At 42.7% G+C, this 27,052-nt stretch overlaps 2 protein-coding genes across 4 annotated transcripts in view; one reads left to right on the top strand and one right to left on the bottom strand.

Annotated features, from left to right (window-relative positions):
* Positions 1-19,433, top strand: part of fndc3a (fibronectin type III domain containing 3A) — a 31,074-nt gene extending 11,641 nt beyond the window's left edge. For all 3 annotated transcript variants that reach the window (XM_067245904.1, XM_067245905.1, XM_067245906.1), the window contains 24 exons: positions 1,309-1,384; positions 7,044-7,120; positions 7,237-7,477; positions 8,033-8,323; positions 8,652-8,710; positions 9,205-9,353; positions 9,515-9,574; positions 10,474-10,612; positions 10,690-10,743; positions 10,831-10,955; positions 11,057-11,231; positions 11,493-11,579; positions 12,708-12,846; positions 13,112-13,180; positions 13,286-13,404; positions 14,181-14,286; positions 14,495-14,673; positions 14,799-14,912; positions 15,065-15,214; positions 15,355-15,701; positions 15,861-16,073; positions 16,347-16,513; positions 16,660-16,784; positions 17,177-19,433. In XM_067245904.1, the coding sequence (XP_067102005.1) occupies positions 1,309-1,384; positions 7,044-7,120; positions 7,237-7,477; positions 8,033-8,323; positions 8,652-8,710; positions 9,205-9,353; positions 9,515-9,574; positions 10,474-10,612; positions 10,690-10,743; positions 10,831-10,955; positions 11,057-11,231; positions 11,493-11,579; positions 12,708-12,846; positions 13,112-13,180; positions 13,286-13,404; positions 14,181-14,286; positions 14,495-14,673; positions 14,799-14,912; positions 15,065-15,214; positions 15,355-15,701; positions 15,861-16,073; positions 16,347-16,513; positions 16,660-16,784; positions 17,177-17,500 (3,585 nt within the window). In that variant the 3' untranslated portion in view covers positions 17,501-19,433. The remainder of the gene's footprint in view (positions 1-1,308; positions 1,385-7,043; positions 7,121-7,236; positions 7,478-8,032; positions 8,324-8,651; positions 8,711-9,204; positions 9,354-9,514; positions 9,575-10,473; positions 10,613-10,689; positions 10,744-10,830; positions 10,956-11,056; positions 11,232-11,492; positions 11,580-12,707; positions 12,847-13,111; positions 13,181-13,285; positions 13,405-14,180; positions 14,287-14,494; positions 14,674-14,798; positions 14,913-15,064; positions 15,215-15,354; positions 15,702-15,860; positions 16,074-16,346; positions 16,514-16,659; positions 16,785-17,176) is intronic.
* Positions 19,434-23,592: 4,159 nt separating this feature from the next.
* Positions 23,593-25,497, bottom strand: mlnr (motilin receptor). The gene is made up of 2 exons (XM_067245908.1): positions 24,729-25,497; positions 23,593-23,900 (listed from the first exon to the last, which is right to left on the bottom strand). Exons 1-2 carry the CDS (start codon positions 25,495-25,497, stop codon positions 23,593-23,595), a joined length of 1,077 nt encoding a protein of 358 aa, XP_067102009.1.
* Between the last annotated feature and the right edge of the window lie 1,555 nt (positions 25,498-27,052).

Raw genomic sequence — 27,052 nt, 5'->3', positions numbered from 1 at the left:
TTATGATTTTCTTTTTAGAATTGTGGTTGGTTTAGTGTATAATCTGAGGGAGTGCCATATGGGTGGTTTTTGTTTGTTGACTGTTGTAGCAGTGATGCTTTTTCCTCTGACGTGCTACTGTTTAGTAGTCATGTAAAAGTGGCTTTATGGATAGTGTTGCTCTGCTGTCTTCCTAATGTTCCCCTTATGCTTGTGAAGAATGCAAATTCTGCTCTTGAGCCATTGGACTGGACCAAAGCTACTGGACAGTTAGCCTGTGTGTGTACAATTGTCTGATTGCAAAATAGGTAAAGTGAATGTAGACTATGGGTACCCCAGGGTTTTTGAGTTTAAATGTAATTAATACCAGTGCATGCCCTCACAATAATCTTTATCCCATTTTTATGTAAGGATTTGGTCATACAGATATTTGTATTTCTGGATTAATAATGGCCAATATTCATATACAGGAAAATATAAAATGTGGGTAAAATATTGCACTGATGTTCAACTGTAGTCTTGTTAATATTGATTAACCCTTTAGACTACGCCTTCATAAGTGGTTGGACCTAACCTCATTTACGTCCTAACTCTCAAAAAGAGAAAAGGGAGGGTGGGATTGAAAGCCCTTAAAACATCAGATGTGTGCTAGTGGTTGGCTATGTTATGATGCAAGCTAATGCTCCAATGCTGACTGAAAGTAATGTCCGCAAACGAAGCACATGTCCTCTTTTTTGTCCTCTCTTCAGTTAGCATCATTGCTGGAGTGACGTCTTGTAGACGTCAGATAGAATCTATTTCTCTTGTCTTTCTCTCAGAATTGATGAGGGTTCCTGTGTTAGCCTAGCTTATGTTTCAAATGTACTAAAGCCAGCACCTCTCATTTTTCCCTTCACATTCGGAGAGTTATGTATGTGGCAGAGAAATGATGGATCATATCTGGTGAATCGTACTCTAAATGAAACTGTGAAACTGAAGGTTTGTGTTCCTCCCCAGACGTGGAGACAATTGATGCCATGAAGCAGCAATACCTTCAATAGCCAAACATACAAGTCTGGGTTCTGTTGTTGAGTTATGGATTTATACTCTCAGACTCACCAGTGTTAGACCTTACTGAAGTACTTGTCTGGAAGAGAGACTAAATATATAGTCAATCTTCATTATAGAATGATGTTGGATATTATGCTCCATTGGAAGAAAAAAAACAGATACAAAAATAAAGTCTGTTTTTAAGTCTGTATTATAGGCCAATAGACCTTTCTAGATGTTTCTAGATTTTCTGGAGTGGTCTCCTGTGTGTGGTTGATTTGTCACTTCTTGCTTTCACAGGTAATCCTGGTGCAGGTAAACGCTGGTGAGGCCTTCACTATTCGACGAGAGGATGGTCAGTTTCAGTGTATCACAGGTAAGAAACCAAGTACCTCATTTTCTCACCTAGTCCAGGTTTGAAAGTAATAAAGTGCTTCTTATTAACCATTTAGTGCATATTGGAATATTATGTGGCATTTTGGTTAATATTTAGCTCGTCCTTATGCCCAACAGCCAAATCAATTCCATTTTAGTCAGTGCCAATGCTGATTAATGTGACTTGGCAGGTTTCTGTGATTGTTTAATTTGATTATTGAATAAGTCATGTACTGAAACAGTATCATCATGTCAAATCACTGTTTGCTTTAATTGCTTTGTGCGCAACAGATAGGCAGTGTTTGAGTGAGAAATTACTCATGGTTATTTGAACTTGCCAGTTATGTTGTTCTGTTGTGTGTGATGACATGGACTTTGTGACTGTAGAAAAGACACTTTATGATATTTGCTTCAGTTGTGTAACAGTGAATATGAAATATTAAAATAAACAGCTGTCTCAAGTATTGATTGGGATTTGCTTAGTATGTGAACCCAAGCATTATACCACAGTAACCTATAGTGATAACTGATAAGTGAGTGTATCAGTGATCGATCTATTGGGTGAACAGATGCATGTCTAGGCCACTAGATACCTGTGCGTGTGTGCACATTGTGAGACATTGAAATGCATTACACGTTTGAGTAAATTAACTTTTTGACATGGCTTTTTATCTGTTTAGAAAGACTGTAAATAGCGATTATTTTCAGAAAAGTATTATTTTTATAAAAATATGTAAATGAGTGTTTGATTACTAACATTTACTTATTTAAAATACATTAAAATATATGTGTGCATTTCTATTGTCAACAGTATTTTTGAAAGTCTGAGGTGACATTTCTTACTCATTCTCACTCATAACTCCACAGTCATAGCTAAGCCCCCCATGATTAACAGAGGGATTTGTCTCTAATGGGGGGCAGGCTACAGTCCCTCTATAAGCTTAGAAACATAGAAGCAAGAAGCACTGACCAGTGTGTGGCTGCTGCTAACTGGCCTGTCACAGGGTGCACTCGTCTCCTAGTGACGTGAGGAGAGGGATGACTCACCGCTCTTGGTGCAGGAAGCGAGGGAGAATTGTGTGTGTATGAGATTTTATATGCGTGTGTGTGTATCTGTGTGAGCACATCTGCGTGTGTGTGTGCGCTTAACCTTTAACCCTAGATTGTCCCTGTTTTACAGTTAACAAACCAGGAGGAATTGGTTTATGCCATCTATAATAGCCATTTTTCTATTTGATTCCAGATTTATTTGTGTATTCATTCATGTATTTTTAGCCTTCGCATGTGTGTAATTGCTACGTGTTTGTGCCTGACTGCATGACAGGCTGCTTAATTTGAATCAACAGTCTTATAAAAAATATATTTAAATTTTTTGCAAAAGACATCAGCAGGAAAGCTAATTAAAATGCCCATTTAGCATCCTGTTGCTTGCTATCTCCCAGACACAAGGGTGCTTTGCGTGCCAGGAATAAAGTGGAAATGCCTCCCCAGCTACCCTGGTCACGCTCTCGACCCTCAGCACCGCCAAAGTCCCTCTCACACCCTCCCCCACTTCCTCACGCCCCCACTTCTGGCTGCCAGCTGCAGTTCTGACTCTCCTTGGCACCTTTTAGGGGGAGGTTAAGGATACCAAAGAGGGTGAGTGATATCTGATAAGCCTAGAGACTGATGCAGCAACTCCGCATCAGGACCATTGGGATGATTAGATCCACTTCTTTATCTGACTCATTCCATCGGGGATTCACGTCACTTTGGATGATTCACTCTCTGTTTATTGGCTGAGAGCAGCTTTTAGTATCTGGGAAGCGGTCTCAACTTGGCTTATTGAATGTGATAGAGATGTTCTTACAAAGCCAAGCAAGTGAATTGCAGTGAAGTGATGTGCATCTGGTCTGAATATCCCCTACAGTAGATTACAGTATGCCCTTGTACTACAGGACAGCCTTTGGTATACGTTCTCCATGCCCTGCCCAAGCCAGTCTGCTCACATTCATCTATTAGCAGCCATATATCCAGTCGAAAGACTTGTCATCTACACATCTAGCTGAGATGAGCAGAAGCAGTGTGCTCGTTTAGATTATGTCTGCTTTAACATCCGACATTGTAGGGTCAGAGCATGCTCTGTAGGTTGATATGGCCTATTGATCCCACTTGCCACCCACTGCAGAGATAGACGGTCCATCTTCACAATGCCTAGCACTAGTTGCTCGTGTCAGATGAGTAGAAAGCGGAGAGGAAAAAAAACCTACACATTAGAGGTTGACCAATATGGTCACATCCGCATATTATCGGACAAAACTGGCACTCAACAGATATATTTGTATTGGAATTGAATCCACCTATTTTATAAAAAAAAATTAAAAAGGGAAGGAAAGTAAAAAGTTTTGCTATAATTCCTGTGAAATCATTGTTATTCAGTTGAAATGTTTGGCTCCCTTTCAATATTTTTGACTTTTTTGCTAACTTTAAACAAGAGGAGTTTGGACAATTCAGAAGCTACAATGGATCAATGGATATTTTTTCGGTCACTCAGGTGTCTCAAATTCCGGTCTCCAGTTGTGTACATTGTATCCCCTTGTGTTATGTGCTTCTTTAGGCCAAACTAAACAAATTTGCTGAATTGAAGAATCTGTGTCAGACCCCTTAAATCCATAGTGGGCGGGCAATATACATGCATTAAATCTTTTAGACGGATGTTACGCACTTTATTTGATGGTGGCTTGGTGCGACGCAGCGTGAAACAGCCACCAGGGGGCCTCCCGAAGCAGCCGCACTTGATTTCCGGAGTCAGACTTCTGAGTCAGATCAAGAACAAGCAATACTGACACTATTGTCTCTAATTACACACTATACAGAGATTCTACACTAAACTGCCGAACTGTTTCATGAAGTAATCAAGCTACTCCCATTGCATTGTGTGCAGTTATTTTTATTTTGTTGTCTGTTGATGTGAATATGTGCAACTTCTACTGATGGCCCACATTTGTTGAATCCTCCCTATTGCAACTAGAACTACAATAGACATATTGGCCCACATTACTCTGGCAACCCTATTGTTTACATGAATGTTACATGAACTGTAACATTTGTAGGATAGAACCATTACCACCAACAGTACGACAAACCAACCTTAATATGTAGTCATGACCAAACATATTGGTACTGATGCACCCTTTTACATATAGAAATAGCATGCTTTATCAAAAAAAATCCACATTAATTTGATCTTTGTCAATATTTTCCCCAAATAATTTTTGTTTGTTAATTTTTGGCAAGTTGTAGTCTGCCTCTCGTGTGTCTGTCTCTCAGAAGTGGGTTCTCTTAGGTCTGCTAGCATGTAGCCTCCTTTAATTGAGTTGGTGACAGGAAAGTAGGACTCTGCATGTAAAGCAGTAAAGCTCTCATTTTGTGTTGGTTGAGGGGGTTGGGATGAAAAATGGCAGTGCAATATTCCTTTTATTATTATTATTATTTCTTTTTTTTACATCATCCACTGTATCTTTGTGTGATGATGCTACTGTATACTAACAAGGGGCAATGGCCCCCATCTTCATTAGGGAGACATAATGGATGCCATTAGAATCTTCGGATCCTAAGTCTACAGCCAGAGTAGCAACCATCCCATGTGGACATTGCTATCTCTCTGGGTTTATCTTATCACGTGAGAGAGACAGAAACAGACAGCCGACAGACAGAGTGGCATGCAGGCGGAGAGACAGAGTTGATAAGAAACACGCAGGAAGAGAGAAACATGGAGGGAGAAGTTATTTTATAACATGCCAGCTAGCAGTTTGCCAAAGTAATCTATTGGTGGAATGTTACACTTGTGGCAAATTACTACCCTCTTAACTGAAAGCAGGGCATATTCCACCAACTGTCTGCACAAAATTGTGCCATGAAGTGGTAAAAGCCAGACAGAATCATTTACACTATCAAATGGGGAAAGGTATACGTAATCAGTACTTTTATCACAAGGTCTTGTTCTATTAATCAGACCCCCTTCTTTAATTAAGTGGGCTGTAATTAGAACCTCCGTAAATTAGTCTTCTGTCATTGCCTATACGTACCCACGCTCCTATCTATTTGGGAAAACACTTTATTAACTAATAATCCAGCAGACTCCCTCTCCACTTCCTTCCAATTTGATGTGCTTCTATAGGCTGATGAGTAGGTCCATCGAGAGACAATATTATTGCCTGAAATAAGTATGCCCACCTTCTTGGTCCCTGTGTTAGAGCCATATTGATGTCTCATAGGGCACAGAAGGGCACAGAAGCCATGGCTAAAGTTTGGGAAGTCCACTTTGCACCCTCACAACTAACTGTCTATTCTTCATAGAGTTACAATATAAACCGTTGTTCTGAAGATAATCCCTTTAATTTCCCTCTGCTGCCAGACCAGTTATCAGTTTAGTCTTGGTGATGCTGGTAATTACTTTTTTGTAGGATTATCTCTTTGCAAAAAAAATGTGTCCAGGTTCTGGTTACGTTGTGTGAAATTTGTGTCAGAAAAGAGATATGTATCTTTTTAATGTGGTCCAGCAATCATTTCCCAACATGATGTGAGATGTGCTGATAATTATCCCACTCCTCTCCCAGTGGTAACCTCTGCCCCTTCTCACCTATTTGAGAGGCCAGGTTGGGAGGGTGATGTGCTGTTGACTGAAGATGATGTGTTCCTAAAGTGTTTACACTCCCAGGAGTGTGGTTTGTTTGTGGTTATTCTTGGCTCAGCCTGCCATTTGTAGAGCCCTGATGTTTTTCTCTGTGCTGCTTCCTCTGGACGGCTGTCTCTGTGCTGCCACGTCAGTGCTGCTGATGCTCAGGGGGAGGGGGATGTGGCCTTTTGTGTCTGATCCCTGTCAGCACTCGTGCGTCAGTCTGAGGTAAAAGAGTGGGTGTTTTTTTTTCCTATTCTCTCTTCTCCACCCCCCATCCAGCTCGCTCCACACGTCTCCCTCTCACACTCGAGTCTCCTTTCGTCCTCCCTTTCACCGTACCCCACAACCCAAATTCTTCTTGGATTTCCTCTCCGGCACATTTGTTACATTGTAACTGTTAACAGGATTGTATGGAATCACTGTGATTCGTCACAGAGCTGTGTTGTATTGAGTGGGAGGTGCTTCCAACTGGCAGGTGTGCTGGAGATCTGCAAACAGTCAAAAGACTAGGCAGTGTGTATTAACCTCTCACACACAATGGGCATTGTAATCCGAGTCTGTTGAGTGTGATTAGCAGCATTCGTTCAGGTGGCTGTCCCCCAGACCCTCTTTCTGCTGGCGAATTCAATCCAAGTTAGCAAAGTGACTCATTGCCTATCAATTATACTGGCCAGTCTCCCGAGACGGCCTTCAAAGGTCTCCTGTTGACCTCTACCATGTCAATGAAAGAAGCCTTATACCTCCCAGACTGCAGAGAGGATGTTTTACAGGTTACAGAGACATTTAGAAAAGCCTATGCTATTCTATATTCGTTTCCTTTCTAAGGTTGAGGTGTAAGTTGCCTTTTTGAAGGACTGTTTTTCCCCGCAAAATGTGTGTACCTGACCCGACAGTGTTCCAAGTTAGTCACATCTAGTTCATTCTGTGCTGTGGAGGAATAATAATGACAGCATCTATAGTAGACAGACCTTTCAGTAGGCTATTTTCATCTGACTTACAGGTCCTGCTCAGGTTCCCATGATGTCCCCAAATGGTTCAGTGCCTCCAATCTATGTGCCTCCTGGATACGTTTCACAGGTAGACTTTTTGCCATCCAGGCATTTCTTTTCCAACCAGTGTTAAAGCCTGTGATGTCTCCAAAAATGTGTCAGTTGTCAAAGTGTGAGTCCGTTCTCTCCTGTTCCTTCTCTCAGATCATAGAAGAGAATGGAGTACGGCGTGTTCTGGTCTTACCTCAGCAGCCAGAGTTCCACCCAGGGGGCCACTCCCCTCTACACCACCCTCCCCCCCATGCCCATCTGTCGGCCTTCATCCCCCACCCGCCCATGATGCCCCCTCATCCCCACCTTTACACGGGCATGGCAGGAGGGGTAGGCGACATGGGCTCCCAGTACATTTCCCAGTACCACCCAGCTCACATCTACTCAGAGCAGGGTAAGTTGGCATAACACATTGCTCCACTAACTTGTTACAATTTATGTTTCACAGCAAGGCAACAAGAGCTAGTGTACGTTTTTACAATTGCATTTTTTGTTACCACAGCACAACCCAAGGGTATTTGTAATATACCACACTCTTCCAATTTATTAATTCAATAATACATGGCTGTTAATCAGATTTTAAAGTAAAAAACTCTGGGGCTTGGACCCCTATCTATAATAATGTTTATCTCATGCATGTTGTCTTTTCTCTCTCTCTGTCTATATTTCTTTCTCTGTATTGATATAAAGCCCCCAGTTATTTTAAGCTGTATGTGCACAGTTAAGCTGTAGTAGCTAACTTTGATATCCTTAGCTTCAGCTGAGCTGAAACGGTAGTAAGTAGTAACTTTGAACTCTGTCTTCACCTGAAGCTCCTCTGTGAGCCCGGTCCTGAACTGGACTGCTCCCTCTTTGACTCCTGTTCGGAAGAGCAGGTTGTGTTTTGTTTTGTATTTGTCTCTGTGCGTGCCCACGTGGATGTAAGTGTTCTGTGTGTTTGTTCTCCCAGCCTCCGCAGATTCTCACTCCCCACATGGACGCCCGCCGTTTGTTCACAGGGACGAAAGGGCGAGCAAAACATACGAACGCCTGCAAAAGAAGCTCAAGGAGCGCCAGGGAGGAGGAGGGGGTCAGATGAAGGACAGCCCCCCTCCCTCACCGCAGAAGAACCGCCTAAGCCCTACCACACTCGACATTCACAATGGGGTGGGGGGGAAAGGCCCGGAGCTGGAGCCAGGGCAGGCCAGCAACACGGGGACAGGCAAGCAGGCGGGCAGGGGACAAGACGGAGACCAAGGAGGTGAGGACTAGGGCAGCGTTATCCTCTTGAGCTGTCGCGAGTTGAAGTCTTGCAAACTGATGCAGCTGTTGACAGTGAGAGAGTCCGAGTTCCGACATTTGGCTTGATTACATGAGCTCTCACCGCTCTTCAGTCATAAGGCCTAACCCTGGAACAATGCTAATCTGGGGCGGTTGACTGAATGGAAAGCCATCAAAATGCATTGGCCCTGAGCCCCAAACATTTTCAACATGCCCTTTGTTATGGTGTATCCGAGAGGTTACCCAGGTACCTAGTGCACAAAATAGGAACATTTGCCTAATGCATTTTTCCACTGTTCTCTATGTAGAGCTCGATGAAGATGCCCGGGCCCTGCAAGCTCTGCTAGGTACCATCAGTAAGCCAGTTGTGAGTACTCATTTACATATATTTATCCATTGTTATATGATGATCAAATCGGCAATCTAAACCTTTTATACTCTGCAGAAGACAAATGCTACAAGGTGCATTCTGAAAGATTCAAACCTCTTCACTTGACTGTCGCTTAATCTTACATAAGATTTGATAGTATAAGTATTGTAAATATATGATAGTAAAGGATATATAGTGTTTTCAATTGCAGTTAATGTGCAGTGTGACCCCAAGAAACGGGGAAGGGACCAGTGCAGACGTGGTCTGATTGAGGTCTTCCCTGTATGACTTGCTCCCCCCTGACTCCAGGCTATTGTTTACCTCCTCCTCCAAACAGTAAAAGGAATTCTTCCAAATAAATGACATTCAGTTGAAGATAACAATCTAACATTAACACTGAATAATGGGTCCTAGCATCTCATGTGGATCATTTGTTTGATCATAATCCAAGAGGTTGTGTTAACTCATGCTTTAGTTCACCTGTGCCCCAGGTGTCAGACATCCAGGCCCGAGGTGCTGTGCTGACCTGGAGCGCCCCCAGCATGCCTGAAAGGGAGGAGGGCAGCTCCCCTGAGCCACTCAGCTACCAGGTCTCCATCTCCTACAATGGCATAGATGGGAATTACAGAAGCACCTGCAGGTGAGAAGGGGCTCCTCTGACTAGCTTTAGGAGGCAGAAATATGTCAATCAAAGGACATTGGGAAAATAATGTATGGTTTTAGATATAGTACAGGGGGAAAAGGAACATGTTCTTTTCTGTGTGTAACGTTGTGGACCGTGCTTCTTTTCTTTCTATATAGTGGGGAGGATTTAAGTGCAACTTTAGAAGACCTAAGACCAGCAACAGACTATCATGTGAGGTACAGTTTCCACTTACTCAATATCATCTACTTTGTTTCTCATTGGATTTTCTGAGAATTTGTGGCGCTATGGTAGGTATAATAAAACATATATTAAGAGCAAAATCAACTGCTTGTGGGTGCAGTTTCCTGCCAGACAGTGTAACTATTACTGTGTAAATCCACTTTAAAATCCACTCAACATTTTGAGATCAATATTTTTTCCACTCCTACGTGACAACCGTAATTCGATCAAATGTAAACTGCCATTTAGAATATGCCCCAAGCCCTGACTATAGCCTTGTCCAGGAAAGGACTCTTGATGTTTATATAATTATTATGGATTAATATTGTATTACTTATTCAGTACATTGTGGCTTTCATCAATGATGCGAATACCCAATTTGAGCCCGTACGAAAAATATTGTACTGCATCGTGTTGGTTTGCAGTGGCATAGCTGCTAACAAAAGAATGGTACGGACACTAACACAGGCTGTTCATGGCTTCATCTGTATGTCAACAAGAGCAGCTGACTAGCCTTACCAATCTTATATTTCAAAAACATTAAAAGAAAGACAAGCATTAACTGGTTGGCTAGCCACAGTTAACCAAAGCCCTCATTCTTGGTTATCTTTGTTTAACCATATGATAAATGTATAAACATTATATAAACTGACGTAAAACACTGTCATTAGATTGATTAATGGTTCATGATTGATGATATAAAGTACACATTTCCAAACATTGACTGTAATTCTTGACAAGAACATCAACATTCCAATGAGCACATGAGCACAGCCCCCCCCTCCCCCACAGTATGTTGTTGTACGTTACGTTTCTTTAAGTATTAATCCGCGGATTCAACAAGAAACATCTGTAGCTGTTGGCCAACGTTTATGGGTGCTTCTCCCTTTCCCAGGGTCCTGGCTGTATGTAACTGTTTACAGGGTAACCCCTCTGAGGCTGTGAGCTTCACCACTCTGAGCTGTGAGCCAGACCTCCCGAACCCCCCAAGAAAGGCCAGCGGGACCAAGAGCACCATTGTTGTCCAGTGGAAGGTAGGCAGTGCGTGTTCACACAGTTTAGTTGATCGAAGAAATGGCCCAGTGAGACTAATCTGCATGTCTACCCACAGCCTCCATGTGACAACGGTTCCAAAATCCAAAATTATGTTCTTCAATGGGATGAGGTAAGTTCACTTGCAGTTGGAAGCTATCTAAATCAAAACCAAGATTGATTGCTTGCTCCCCTACTCAGCTGATTTGATTCCCTGCAGGGTAAGGGTACCGGGGTGTTTGAACAGTGCTACTATGGACCTCAGAAGCAGTATCGAGTTACCAAGCTTTCACCAGCTTCCAGATACTCCTTCCGTCTTGCAGCCAAAAATGACATGGGTGTTAGGTATGAGACAAAGTGTGGGGGAAAAAAACTCAACTGTGGTTCTGTCTTTACATGTGTTTTCACTTCATCCTGCCCCTTACACTATTTCTCTCCCTCATTAGTGAGTTCAGCGAAGCGGTGGACTTGTTCACCTCGTGCAGTGTTCCGTCGCCCCCACTTCCTCCAGATCTGGTCAAGGCTGGGGTCACCTGGCTTAACCTACAGTGGCAGAGACCTCCAGGATCCCCCAAGGAGGATGAGATCTTCTACATTCTGGAGATGGAGGAGGAAGGCTCGGTGAGCACCCATACACATCTTCATCCCAATTACACAGCCAATATGTATAAAGCCTACTTCCATAAAGCCTACTGCCATGGAAAGAGACAGTCCAAAGTCCATATACACAATGGTATATTGACCAGTGGTCTCAGACTTTTGGACCCTACTGTATGTCTCTACAGTAGTCATCACTGCATTGTTTTTGTATTTCACGACTTGGTTCTAAGAACCCAGGTATTCAGTGTTCTTTTCATCCCTGTTTATCCGTCTGTGTCACAGGGATATGGTTTCCAGCCAAGCTACGATGGTGATGAGCTCTCCAAGACAGTCGTGCACCTCCACAGGAGTACCAAGTACAAGTTCCGGGTAAGAGAGTGCTGCAGTGTGGCTGAGTCTATTGTGATCCACCTGCTTAATTAAGACGGCCGCTCGGTGTAGCTGTCTCCTGCTGTCTGGCTGTCTTGGGCGTCTAGTGTGGAAGAGAATGGCTGAAGCCCAGAGGCGGGAGGGAGGGAGGGGTGAGTGATTGCAAGGAGCACGGCAGCCCTATGACTCCTCTGTCTGCTATGTTGTAATGGCATTAGTCTCGTAGTGCTGGGCAGCAGGGTTGCAGGCCCCCATCAACATGAGTACTCCATGACCGTGAAAACACAAAGGAAACCCATTGATTAGGTAGATTTGATGATTTGTAACAAGGAGCCACACATTCTTTTGCCAGTCTCTGTGAGGGTTAAAGATCACGGCTACAGGTGGTTGGCAGTTGCCAGCAGACAAACTAGCTGCACGATATCTCCTTTAATGGACCCACCTGCCTGACACCATCCTTCAACCAATGTGCTGAACCATTTTACTAAGCTTTCTCGGTTCCCTGTGTTTCCCCTCCTCAGGCTGATATCAGGTTGGTTATACTTTCCCCAGTCCTTCACTGATAACCACATCCCCAGCGTTGGTGGAAGGATCCAGACTTCCTTCATCAGAATGAACAAAAGCAAGGCATTGCATAAGCTTGCACCCGAAACCAAAACAACATTCGTTTCCTTAAAGCTTCATCTGTGTGCCTTCATGATGGGAGTGTATACAAGTGTTTGAAGGAATCACTCTATCTCCAACCCAATTATACAGCAGCCCAGCATGAGGGCAGTTAATGTATTGATACCGTACGTGGATAAGCTTGGGATGCACAGAGGGAGATGTTCAAATCCACCGTGTGATGAGGATGTGAGCAGGATGTGAACAAAGCCAGATTTCTTAAGTCTTTTGCATTCGTTCCTTGTTAATCTTCCTTTGAGCTGTGCAACATGAAGTGGATGGGTGGATCTATGGAGCTAAACTGTTTGATAATGTTGCCGGTTCAGTGTGCTACTCCTCCCCCAAACATCCCTGAATGACCTTACCTTCCTCCTGGAGTTTTTAAGGACAGGTAGTAAATGTAATTCACCATCGATGACTGTGCTTGTCTCCCCCCCCCCCCCCCCCCGACTGCCTGTCCACTAGGTGGTAGCCTACAACTCTGAGGGGAAGAGCAACCCCAGTGTGGTGGCAGAGTTCACCACGTGTCCAGACATCCCCTGCAGCCCCTCCAGACCGGCCATCAGGGGCAGGGTACTGCCCAACAGCTTCAGGGTGGCCTGGGGTAGGGGCCCTCACCGCTACATGCACACAGGCTTCACTCACAGGATCACTGCCTGGCGTGATCACCATTATCCTCAGAGTGGACCTTCCACAATGATTACTGTAGCTCTTGATCCATTATGCTGTCTCTTGATTCATGATGTATACTGTCTCTTGAGTCCTGATATCCACATGAGTTAGCGCACATTTTCCCGTTGCAATATCACGCATATACTGTATACATTTTGAAGCTGTAGCATTTGATTTATATGTTTGTTTGTTTTTAGAACCCCCTAAAGACAATGGTGGAGCCAATATAACCAAATACATTTTGGAGGTTTCTGATGGTCTGAGTGGTACGTGAAGACAGTTATTAAATATTCTGTGGGTGGGCAAGTTCCAAGCAGATGCAGTACATGTACTACCACTAATGTAAATAATTGTGTTTGTTTTATTTGCAGGATTGTCATGGGAATTGGCTTACGCAGGGCCAGCCATGGAGTACGTGTGTGAGAGTCTTAAGCCCGGCTGCTTTTACCAGACCAGAGTCTATTGCATGAGTGAGGGCGGGCAGAGCCCGGTGAGTCATCCAGCACCAGCGTGCGCGCACACACACACACACGCTCTCACTCATTAACTTCAGGTGTGGCCAGAACCATCCACACAGCTCCACTCACTAACTGGAAACTGGTATTCTCTTTGCACTGGTTATTACTGAGGTTCTTTCTCAGTAGAATGCCATGACCAGAGAGTGGTCAAGCTCTCATAAAACCACAAGTGCATCTTATCTATTCCCTGGATAGGTCTGATAAATTAGACATGAGTAATTCCAGCTACGCACATGATGTCTATTTTTGGACAGTATAGGGAAAATCTAATAAGAAATAGTCATTCAGCTTCTCTCCTGTGTGAGAGCACACTACACCTCTTCAAGACCAAGATTTCTAATCATTGCACTTTCTTTGCATGCATCAGATCAGTCTTCTCCTAATTAGCTGACTTCACAGCCCATCTCCATGAATGTGTTTGTCAGCCGTTACTGCATGCATTTATTCATAATGTGAGCTTGTCAAGCTACATGAGTCATGTTGGCAAGCTCTTGTTTTCTCTGGATCGGCAAAACGTGACCCAGCACTCACATGTTCCCTACTGTTTGTCACATAACTGGAGAATCTGTTATGGGATAATAGCCAATAATATCAGTAAGCACAGCTTGTGCAATGACAGTCGTGTATGTTAACATTTTATAGACTTAATGTGTGGGTCTATGCTCAAACATGAGTTTGTGTTAACAGCTGATATGGTGAGTTTCTCCTTTGCTGACTGAATATTGTTGTATATCTTTCCACGCGCAAGCTGTCGGAGGCTCTGCAAGTCCAAACTCCTGCTGTGCCCCCCGGGCCGTGCCAGCCCCCCCGGGTGGTGGGCAAGTCCAGAGCCAAGGAGGTGCAGCTGCGCTGGGGTGAGTCACTCACTAGTCTGCCATCCCACATGTGGAGGTGCTGTTCAGCTTCTATTAGTGGGTGTGTTTGTGTTGCTGTCTAGTACCTCGGGGTAGTGTTCAGAGCTGAGTGTGTATGTGTTTATCTTTGCTGAGCTGTCTGCGTTTTCCAGGCAGTGCCGGCCTAAATTTGTGGAGCTTTGATGGTGTGATGGTGTGTGTGTATCAGGCCCACCTCAGGATGATGGAGGCAGCCCAGTGTCCTCCTACAGCGTGGAGCTGTGTGGGTCACATGGTGCTGAGGAGAGCCGGGAGGTCTATCAGGGCCCTGAGCCGGACTGCACTGTGGTGAACCTGCTGCCTGGCAGAACCTACAACTTTCGCATCCGTGCAGCTAACAAGGCTGGGGTGAGAAATATCTGATAAAAAAAAAAAAGTATTTTATGTTCTTCCTGTATTTATGTATGTACTTTGGTGAGGAAATGATGACTAATCTTCTAAGGTATGTGTGGGGTGATTGTCTTGTCAAATAGTATGGCTCCCTGTCAGAGCGCTGTGAGGTGACCACAGGCCCAGGTGCCCCTGAGACCTGCAAGGCTCCCCACATCAACTGCAAGTCCCCCACCTGCGCCGTAATCAGCTGGGAGGTAGGGCCATACATCCATCCTCACTTTGATAAATGGTTTTAAATTAGTACCTGTACTTGTAAAAAATGTTTTAATACTTTAATAAGAATAAAGTTGATGTATTTTTATTATTGAAGTTTGTTCTGTGTTAACGCTGACCTCTGCATTTTCAGGCCCCCCCGTCTAACGGTGCCCCTGTGTCGGAGTTCCGTGTGGAGTGGGGGGCCATGGAGGGGAGCATGCAGATCTGCTACAGCGGGCCAAGTCTCAGCCATGAGATGAAGGGCCTGTTCCCTGCCACATCCTACTTCTGTCGGGTTCAGGTGGGTCAATACACAATGAGCTACGTCAGACAAGGTGTCCTGCTCTGTCACTGTCCACATGAGGAAGTCATACAGCGGAAACCAAACTAGAGATCATTGAGAATCATGTGACGTGTCGTGTGTGCTTGTGGCACCTGCAGGCTGTGAACGTGGCCGGCGTGGGAGCCTTCAGCGAGGCGGTGCTGTGTCAGACGCCGTGCTCCGTCCCTGCCGCCATCAGCAGCATCCACGCCCTGAAGGAGGCTGAGCTCAGAGGGTACGAGACCTCCCTGGACCTGGAGGAAGACGAGGAGGAGGAGGAGGAGGAGAACCCGGCCCCTCCACTCTACTCCCCTTCCAGCTGCCTGGGCCTGCGATGGGAGCCCCCCTGTGACCACGGGGCTGAGATCACGTCCTACCTGATTGACCTGGGAGAGCGCCAGCCCATTGCTGTTGGCCCTGTCACCAAATACATCATACAACACCTGCAGCCTGACACCAGCTACAGGTAGGCTTTACCGGCTCGTCACCCAGCGCTACAAACAACAAGCAAAGTCTATGACGGGGTTAAAAGATGCACCGTTTAACAGTTAACTTGCTTCAGGGCTCAGAAACCCAGCGTTTCCTTTTGTGTTTGTGATTGAAGTCTTTCCTTTTTTTTTTCCAGGATCAGGATCCAGGCTCTAAACAGCCTGGGTGCGGGGCCTTTTAGTCACACCTTTAAGCTGAAGACCAAGCCGCTGCCCCCTCTGCCCCCCCGCCTGGAGTGCACCGCTTTCAGCCACCAAACCCTCAGGCTCAAGTGGGGCGAGGGGCCGGCCAAGGCAGCCTCTTCGGACGCCCTCCAGTACCAGCTGCAAATGGAGGACAAGAATGGCAGGTTGGTGATCTGCTCTGCGGTGTTCAACAGTGCCAGCAATGAATCCATCTCTGAGAGAAATTTACACTTAACACGTCTCAGACATGATCAGCCATTTCGGATGAAATATTGTGAAAGCCTTTGTGATGTTCGCAAATAGAAATATAGAAAATTCCTTGGTCATCTTTCGACAGATGCGTCATGATAATGGTTTCCTTTATACCAGTTGTTTTGTTACTCACACCCTTTTGTCATTGTTTTCCCCTCTCTCTCTCTCTCTCTCTCATTGTGTAGATTTGTTTCCTTGTACAGAGGACCATGCCACACTCACAAAGTCCAGAGACTTAATGAGTCTACCTCTTACACGTTCCGCATCCAGGCCTTTAATGAGGCAGGCGAAGGGCCTTTCTCCAATGTTTACACATTCACCACCCCACGCTCTCCTCCTGCCCCAGTGAAAGGTTTGGTAACCGATCCTTAGTTCACTGCTGTGGCCAGTGTCTTTCCTGCACTAGTTTAACATGTTTGTTTTTTCCTGAATAGGACAACCTCTGATTCATTGTTTTTTAATGTTGTCTGGTAGTTCATTATGCTCTCTCTTTACTAGCCCCCCGAGTGGAGCGTCTAGAAGACCACTCCTGCGAGGTTACCTGGGAGACTCTGCTGCCCATGAAGGGAGACCCAATAATCTACACCCTGCAGTGCATGATGGGAAATTCTGAGTTTAAACAGGTACCTCTCTTTGCCTGCTCTCAGTTGCCAAAGTATATATTCCACAGAATGCATATTGCTGCCACCCCTGTTATAATGTAGGTGTTAGATGTTGAGAAAAAGATCTCATTTCAATTGGACCTTTATTCCTCATCACAACATCCCGACATTTCAGCCTGCATCTGGTTAAGGGGTCTGGCAGGGTTCCCACAGGGTTCACTTTTAACACCTCTGGCCAGCTGTGTGTTCAAGTTGTATTTTATGTTTATATTTAGAATGTACTTAAAGAGAAAAGTTATGGAAATTCCGTACAGCCATAACTTCATGAAAAGGGAGCCTGGTGAGTTAGATGAACCAACGATGCACTTAGAGACTGAAGTGTCCAACCTGACATCCTGTCTCCCGCTTCGCAGATGTACAAAGGCTGTGCCACATCGTTCTCAGTCCCTAACCTGCAGCCCAGCAGCGAGTACCGCTTCAGAGTGTGTGCCATTCGGCAGTGCCAGGAGGCCCCGGAGCTGAGTGGGCCCTTCAGCCCCACGGTGACTCTCTTCCCCCAGCGCAGTGAGGTCGCAGCAGGCAGTGGCCTGAGTGGCTCTGGGCCCAGAGCTGGTGCAGAGTCAGCCAGACCCAGGCGTAGCCTGACCGACGAGCAGTGTGCCGCTCTCCTCCTTATGTTCTTCGCAGTCATCTCCATCCTCATTGCTTTCGTCATCCAGTACTTTGTCATTAAATGAGCTCCTGTCCAGCTGCAGGGTTACAGCTTTTTTTTTTTTTTTTTCTGTTGTATTTTCTCACTGTGTTTGTGTTTTCACACCTGAAGAATTAGCAGTGTGAGGGGTGGGTGGAGGGATTACCTGAACAGAAGAGAGCAAATGATACCTTTTTGTCTTTTGCACCCCAACACCCTCACAACGGCCTCCTTTTCAATTACAGTTAAAATTCCAGTGTAATTGGCTATACTGCACAACAGGGACTTAAAAGCAGTAGGGATACTGTTGTTGAAAAAACTAACAGACTTGGACTCATGTAATTGTCGATCATATTATGTATCATTAGTCATTATTTATGTTTACGTTTATGTGAAACAGATCTTGATTGAGTAAGTTGTTGGTTGGTGTTTGACCAAGGGACCTGGTTGGTGGGTGCTCAGCAGTCTGTTGAGATCCAAAGGTATGTCATGGTGATCCCCAGGCAGGAGGAGCCTTTTAGAGGCCTACTGATTCCTACTGGAGATTAGACGGCTGTACTGAGAGAAGACAAATTGATATACAGTCTTGTTCACATTATAGAACCTTAATTTAGCACTTTCCAACTTTTTTGATGTTCAGAATGTGTAAGGATGCAAAAATGACTGGATACATTTTAGTATATTTTTGTACAGCAAGACACAAGGACCTGTTATAGAAATTGCTCAGTATCGAAAACCAAACATAACACAACATAAACATGATGGTTTATTTTACTATAATATATTTATACTGTAGCCTGTTTTTACAATCATGCAGCTGCTTTAATCCAAATTATTTTTGTTCAGCACAAAAATGTATGCTTATCTTTATCTGATTTTTTCCAGTATTTGATTTTGCACCTTAGTTAAAGAATACCTTGACCTAAAACGTCTTGGTCTTGTGATGCATTTTATTCAACATATCTTCAGATTGTTCAAGCCCTATCTGTGTTTGGAATGTTTTAAAAGTAGTATCACATGTTGCTGAAATGGCTTATTTCTTTAAAGAAAACCGTTTGAGAACCAATTGCTTCAGATAATTTACTAGTATATGGGGTATAAACCTGGGAGCATTCTCTTAATTCAGGTTTTGAATTTTGTTTTAGTCTAGAAAACTATACTGTTTACTTTAACTTCTAGCAATTTAGGTTTTGTGTCAGGAAAACATGCATAATTATGAGATTTGGCATAGTTCTAGGCATTAATTTGTGAATTTTTGATTTCTTTATTTAAGGTCATACTTGTGTGAAGTATATTTTTTTATTGTAATGAAGGTTATATAAATTAATTATATCCAGAGAAAAAAAAATCTGCACTCATGAAACATGAAAAGCAAACAACAGATACAAAATGTGTAACTTATGTATTTCCTGTGAATCTAAGTTTGGCCTTTTCTCTGTGTGTTAAGTCTTTGTAACAGAGTGCAAATACTGAATTTTCAGTGTTGTAGTCTGACAATAGGGTCTAGTGTTGTATTTGGTATGGGCAAATTATTGCTGTTGCAACCGTTATGAATCACAGGTATCTTGCAAAAGTCTTTAGATAATTACATGATTTGGTCGACCAGGCATTCTGCAAATGTCTTCTTTTTGTCATTTAAAGACTCAAATTCCTATTTTTGATAGTGATTGCAAAGTGTGCCATTATAACACCTCGCCGCAGGTAACTACCTTTGTCTGAGATAAACAAAAACGCAACAAAAGAAATAAAATATGCACAAAAAAGAGACCATTTTTATGTAATTTTAATGTTTGCAGTTACCTCATACACCTTACATTCCAAAATGAAAATTTGTTATACTATACATATTACCAGACATATCACTTTAAAATGTTCGTAATGGGAAAATGTATAATCATAGATATGTATCTAAAGTGTATCTGTATAGCCATGATATATACAATGGATCCATGCACAATAAAAGATTTATAATTCTTGAATGTCTCAATTTGTGTTTTCTGATATCTGCACTGTTAGTTACGTACTTTCACTAAGACAAAGCCTTTTGGAAAAGGCAGAGAATCAGAATCAGAATGGGTTTTTATTCGCCATGAAAGTTTGCACAGACAAGGAATTTACTTTGGCAGGAGAGCCTACCTAGGCGGCCATTTTCGGCGCCAACTAGAAAGTTACAGCATAACATGAGGAGAGAGGAGGAGAGAAAAAGGCTATGCCCAGACAATGCTCCTAGAGGAGTACAGTGTGGGAACAGACAAAAACCTCAGCACATAAGCACAACAATATTTACAAAAACACGTGACTTGCAACGGGGAGTCACGTGTTTTTGTAAATGTTGACAGAAAATGATTAAATAAAATTACAGAAGTGAGTTTGGTGGTATCCACTGGAACAAATCGTGAGACATGTTGCCCCTTAATTTTTTCTTTGGAATCATGTACCTTCTTCTGTGTGTCATTCTGAGATGCATTGCGAAGGTGACGAGAAATCCAGATCTATGCAGATTTGACAGGAATATGTGCATATTGTCAGTTTTTAGTGGCCATCAACTGGGCTCCATGGGCTTCCACTTAACTTTTATGTTGTTGGAACGTTTCTGTGTGCAGTCATATGTATAGCTACCTCAAAGCTGCAATAGGTAACATAAAATTATTAAATAAGTTGAAAATGAGAAACGGCGCCCCCAATTCTTCTCTGAACAGTTAGCTTTCCTCCAGTTCTAGTTTGATTGAAAGTTGTTTCACAAAATAAGCCAAGTAGGAAGGCATGCATCGCCGAAGGCGATTGGCTGGAACAGGATTGTTGGAACATAATTTACTGGAAAGTAGCGGCACGCTCCAAAAATTATAAATTGCCATTCTACTGACACTGAGCTGTCTGTGTTACTAGTCAACTCTCAGAGGGCCTCATTAGCATACACAATATGTTTATAAGGAACAAAACTCTTTATAGAAAAAATCCAAACCATTGTACCTTTAATAACTAACTGAACATAAAAAACCTTTATTTGTAATTTTTGATTAAACCCCTATGGTTAATATTCACGCATTGCTAAACACTTTGTCTACTTTGCACAGTCTGATTTTGACTGTTATTTGCATGGATGGGCCCTGCTTACTTCAAAGACATCATCCTGCAGTATGCTCTGCCTTGAGATCTTCTCCATGCATCATTGGGCCAAAATCCCACAATCTTTTATCAGAAATAATATTTTCACAATTTGAAGGAGTGGACTGTGGCTGAAATTGGGGAGTTACTCTTTAATAACTGTGTCTAGAACAGGCAAGAGCATGCTGCTACCTTGTGAAGAATTAGGGCTTTCTTACTGTTTGTGCCGGGAAAAGCTTCGGGGCATGAAAATGTAGAGCAGAGGGACATCTGGTGTTTTTCTGAAATTACAGCAGCCATTTATATTGGAGACTAAAGACAAAATGTGCAACAATGCAATGCCTCCTTTATTTTCTTAAACACATATAAGACTATGTGTTGTCTCCTGTTCACATGTTAAAAAAGCTGCAACACATTTACATATTTGAATGTGTGTCAGTATGCTTAAGTAAAATGTATTATTCAGCTACAGACTGCATGCATAAACGGACAATGACAAAAACACGACCGTAGACTAGGACACAGAGCGATTCATCACAACTGTCCCATGTATAGACTATGCGCCACACCCACCTGTTTACATACACAACACATGCACACCAACACCATATAATACAATACCACCACCTAGCTACTCAAAGGCTAAGTGCAGTGCTACCGACATTGCTACAGAAGTAAAAACACTTTAGAATTGGATACATTGTAGACTTCTGATTTTTTTTTAATTCACTTCAGAATTACAGTTTCATGATAAACTGTCATACTGGATATAGCCTACCTGAGAGCTTACTCTCTTTAACCAATGACTTGCTGAGACCAGTGGGGTTAGGGACTTGTTGATTTATTATAGCACAAATGCACAGTGAAAAGGAGGTATTGGTTTACTTTAAACACAAGACAATGTGTCCATCATGTGTAAGCACACATGCACATGATAAGTGACAAGTGAAACACATGCAAACGTGAAAATTATGTGTTTTAGTTTTTATTAAATACTGAAGGCACACAAAAGTTAAATGTATGTGATTCTGTCAAATCATAATGTTCACATGTGAATTACATGTGAATGTGTGTACATGACATTCATGTAGTTTAGTTAAATGATGTGTGCACATGTACAATTATGTGGTTTTGTCTGTTGAAAAGTGAACAATAGTTTCCAAAATAAATGTTGGCAAGAGCTTTCTCTTCAATGTTATAGGTGTAAAATCTGACTAAGGTGACTGCACCCTCCATCCTTGGGAACATACTTGCTGTTTACAAAGGAATGATTTATTACAGTAATGCTTACAGTTTGACGATCATTCAGTAATTATTTGGCAATGACTGATCTTTCCAATACTATGGGTAGCAGCTGTTTTATAGGCTTTATCGGTCTATTTAAGGAAATCAGGCTACCAGGTGACACAACACGTCAACATTGAATATCAACATTGTTCACTAAAACGGGAATGTTTAACATTTATGGTTGGCTTATTAGTATGTCAATAGAAGCTTTAACTGTAGGATTTTTACAATTCATCTTGCACATGGGCACCTTACACCATGCAGCAAAGATCTTTTCTGAGTGAAATTATGATTGACAGGGAAATTATGCACCTTTTCCAAATGATACAATTATTCCACCCCTATGATAAATGCTATCTCACTGATATCCACAAACATTGTGGAAGCAGAATAAAAAAAATTGACAATTTTGACAGAAGTATTTGCCACGTGACAGTGCCGTTTTGACAGGCGCAATTTGCATCTGTGCTACCAAGATTTAGATCATGGTATTATACATCATTAGTGTGCACTGAGCATGCATAAAGACAACAGCCAATGTGTTAATTAATCAAACTTTTTGTACATATACGCAATTTAGAAATGAGGCACCAGGTATTTCACAGATTGACACTGAAAGCACCAAACATCCTACAAGGGTATAAGGGTTTTGTGAAACCCTTCTGTAAAAAAACAAAGACAAATGATTATCACTTTATTGTTGGTGGTTTCATGAGGATCATGAGATTTGTATAACCTCAGCACAAATTAAAATGTCAGTTTTATGCTTTAATCTCTAATCCAAAATAAATAAATGACAAACAAAAGAGAATAAATACATGAATAAATAATGACACAAATACAACATGTCTCTTTCTGCAATAAGTATCCTTTTCCTCTTTCAATCACGCATTAAGAACAGCAGTTGCGGTGAATATGGGGATGTGGAGTCCTTGCCTGCCAGTGTAAATCTTGCTCCAGGACCAGGTAATACAATTATAATGTCAGATTACACCTGGTAGACAGTACACACGCAGCAGCCATAGATAGGCTCTGGGCTCAGGTGGACCACATATTATATCTACACACACAGTCCACAATTATTATATTTTCATGATACTAAATTCAATTAAGGGGGGGAACTGTAAATGAGGGACAACAAACCTTGAATATACCTTTTCCAAATAAATATTAATTCATAACACATGCTGTTCATATCCAACAAACTAATATTACTTTAGATGAGTGCTTATATGACAATTAGTTCATGGAAATTATTTGTTCTGACATACAATAAACAGTTATGAGCAGGATTTTCGAGTAAAAACCAAGGGAATTCCATGATATGTAACTGCATGAAAACAGAGAACAAAATATGAAATGCAATAGCTGTGCCAATCATCATCCGAAGTAACATCAAGAATATTCTAAATTTGGTTTACAGAAATTACCCAATGCGTAAATATGCTATTACTGTTAATATATGTAACCATCATGAAATAATTCAAAACTGGATATATATTCAAATCCACACAATACAAGACTATATGATAACACAATGTCACCGTAAACATATACAATAGTACAGACATTCTTTGTGGTAATAGTGGAAGATTGAGATGGGACCTCTGATTGACACAATCTCTTCTGGCTGCTGTGGCTTTGGGTGTGTTTTGAATCTAGGTATTGGTAAGCCTCTTAGGAGATAACCCATGTCTCAGGAGACCTGGAGCATTATGGACTGCAGCTGGGCAGCAGGCTATCATACTACACCCCAGTTAGGGTCTCATTGAGGGTTGTGATGTCCTCCCTGACAGAAAGCTGTCTCTGGAAATGTTGATTTTGTTGAGGTCTGTGGGAGAGCAGGAACAGTCGGCGAGCGGCGGCCCTGTACTTGGTAGACATGAGGTTGTACAGCACTGGGTTGATGGAGGCACTGAGGTAGCAGAGCACCATGGAGCCTACATTGAAGTTCTGACTCAGCTTGGCCTCATGGTAGTCATCCACCTGAGCAAACAGGTTTCTACCAATGTGGTAGGGCAGCCAGCAGATGATAAAACCTAGTACCACTACCACTAGTGTGAACAAGAAAGGGAATGGTAGGATAAAACATATCAGGATAGAAGAAGCAGGTAGAGAAAGAGAGGAAGAGGTACAAAAATATAGGGTTAGGTTCAGGGTTAGGAACCCTAAGGAGTGAGCGGTGAAACACGAGTGTTACAGACACATGTTTATATATTTATATTTAATATGAGACTATATTTCAGCGTATTTTTTTATTTATCTCCCCTGAGCTCATCAATTTGACACCACAAAATTAGAAAGCCATTTAGGAGCGTGAGAGCTTGTCAATTTCCATTCACTTTGATTTATGACAATCTCAACATAGGATCCCACTAATGTGGACAGTGAAGGCGACATGTTTTATGTCTATGGCTTTGTGTGTGCTAGGCTAATGAACAACATTAATATTAAAGGATACCGTTCATTAAACATGAACACACTTCAGAAGAGACTGGTTAAAGTGTGAAACAAGGTTCCTGGAAATCATGTAAGAGCTACACATCACGCAGATGATATGTTGGCACAGTAATTACAGTATAAACAAGATAAACGGCTCATTTGGCTGTCATAAGAAGACAATCATTCATTAATTAGACTTATTTTCTCACACTCAAAGGTTAAGAACGGTGCACTAACCTTTTTAATAGTTTAAGTGTACACTAAGTTATATCACTGGCTGGAGTTTAAGTTGAAATTTAGGCTAAGCAAAATTTTTGTAAGTTCAGTTACGTCACCAAAATGCAGATTTTGTACCACATGCAGTACGCATTTTTGTTGTCAGCTGGAAAAGAAATTGTGTTCTGTCTTGGAAAAAGTTGATAATAAAAAGGTTAACTCACCAAGAATCTTGACAGTCTGCCTATGGGACCTCTCACGGACGATGGCACAGTGACCCTGCAGGTCATTCTTGCTCTTCCACAGCTTACATCCAATAGAACCATACAGGAAAATGAGGCAGAACATGGGGCAGAAGAAATAAGTGGTAGACACCCAGAGCATAGTGTGCAGTTGTCCTGAGCTAATGGCATAGTTGGTATGTTTGCACTGGCGGGTGCTGTAATCTGGATGAGTGTCATTTTCATACTCCACCCCAACCAGAAATAGTGTTGGTGCTGCAGAGAGAAGAGCAAAGGTCCAGAGAGCAACAATTATGTACTGAACCCTGCGCTTGGTCACCACCACCTTGGCCCATAAAGGGAAACTGATTGCCAAGTAACGCTCCATGCTCAGGGCAGTAATGTGCAGGATGGTGGCGTATGTGCAGCCCTCGTTGATGTAGTGGTAGAGACGGCACACCAGCCCACCAAAGACCCAAGGGACATACTTCCAGAGGCGGTACAGGTCAAAGGGCAGGCTGAGGAAGATGACTAAGTCAGACACAGCCATGCTGGAAAGGTACAGGTTGGTGGTTGTCTTCATGTCTTTGAAGCGCTGGATGATGAGGATGGTCATGGTGTTGCCAGTCACACCAACAATGAAGAGCAGAATACAGATCACAGTGACTGGGATGAGGGTGGAGGTGGGAAACAGAGAACCTTCGTAGTGGTGGTCATCCATGATGTCTGTTGAGCCAGAATAGAGCTCTGATTGGGGTTTGGTCCAGGGCATGCCAGAAAGGGAGGCAGAAAGAAAAAAGCCTTGCAGGAAGGAAGTCAAAAACTGTGGAAAGAACCAGATGTTTAGAATCAACCCAGGAACCCAATTATTAAATCAATTTCTCTCTTTACGTGGAATCCCTACCGTCTGAACTCTGCCTCTGCAATTGTCCTCCTGAGGGTGTAGATGGAACTGGAAAGGCTAGTAATGCTGTGAAGACAGACGAGCTCTAGTAGGGGACTGAACCAGAAACAGACACCACCTCTTCCAGTGATAAAAGAACGGCAGGGGCTGTGTGTGTGTGTTCATGGTTTTGTGTGCATATACTTTATCAAATAGCGAATGGGGTGTGTGTAAGTCAAAGGCAGGAGGGAGGGGAGAAACTGAGAGGGAGAAACGCTCCCTCATCCATTTATATTTATATTTCTCTTCATTTGTTTCCGAGTGGTCTGTCTAAAAAAAATATATATATATAACTGTAAACAACAGAAATTATTATCCAAAATTGTTTTGACACTCCCAGTTTTTTTGGCACCGGAATGTAGGGTTGTCCAAGAATGAAATGGTAGTTAAGTTGTGAGAATAATGACTAATAATATGTAAACTTAGGCATAATCACTGGCACACATCATGTTTTATACAATAATTGTTGACACTTTTATACATTTATTGTAAATGCTGAGAGATTATAGTATTGATAATACAGTTATGCTATGTAAAGTAGAAGAAAATGTTGGGTTTTGTCCCTAGAAACTGAATGACACTCCATATCCTCTCAAAGTCAACATGTGGTGTCAGGTGGCTGAGCGGTGAGGGAGTCGGACTAGTAATCCGAAGGTTGCCAGTTCGATTCCCGGTCATGCCAACTGACGTTGAGTCCTTGGGCAAGGCACTTCACCCTACTTGCCTCGGGGGAATGTCCCTGTACTTACTGTAAGTCGCTCTGGATAAGAGCGTCTGCTAAATGACTAAATGTAAATGTAAATGTAATGTAACATGATAGGCTCCCTACTCATGAAAAGCTTGCATAATTGTCCATCCTAAGTCTCGCTTCTAAGACACACCCTACTGTCCAACTGGTGTCAGTGCATGAGTGGCGTCTGCGTGAGTGATGAGTAAAAACGGGGAAGGGATCTATACTAAGTCCTTCACAATTGGCTCAGATTAATGAGCAAATGAGCTCACAGACAAACTATTCCCTGACCGGATGCCTTGCTGCCACAGTCACCACTGACACAGTGGGCAGTAATGGGACAAAAGGGCTGCCGTTTCTCTCTCTTACTCTTCTCCCCTGTTCAGGTAGGGTCCTTTGTTGCTAACTACAATATAGAGTAGGTTGGAGGACAGGAAGTTTCAAATTTGGTTGTGTTGTGAGTTGTGCACGAAAGCAAAGGGCATCTCAGGCGATTATTGTGTCAGGAAAGGCTACATGTTGATTTTAAAGCAAAGGGGTGATGATGTCATACAAGGCAAGACAAAAATATCAATCTGATGCAGGTAAACATTGACGTTTTCATGCATCACATGGATGAGAACTACAAAAGAATTATGTAAACTGGTGTTTTTA

Source organism: Osmerus mordax, chromosome 11, assembly GCF_038355195.1.
Source record: "Osmerus mordax isolate fOsmMor3 chromosome 11, fOsmMor3.pri, whole genome shotgun sequence".
In the NCBI taxonomy this organism is placed as follows: domain Eukaryota; kingdom Metazoa; phylum Chordata; class Actinopteri; order Osmeriformes; family Osmeridae; genus Osmerus; species Osmerus mordax.
The sequence above is the reverse complement of the archived record's forward strand: the minus strand, read 5'-3'. Positions and strand labels throughout refer to the sequence as shown.

Excerpts from the sequence above, each read along its gene's own strand:
- mlnr (XM_067245908.1), bottom strand. The coding sequence starts at position 25,497 with ATGCCCTGGACCAAACCCCAATCAGAGCTCTATTCTGGCTCAACAGAC. Across the intron at positions 23,901-24,728 it reads GCAGACTGTCAAGATTCTTG|TGGTAGTGGTACTAGGTTTT; the intron begins GTGAGTTAACCT and ends TGTTCACACTAG.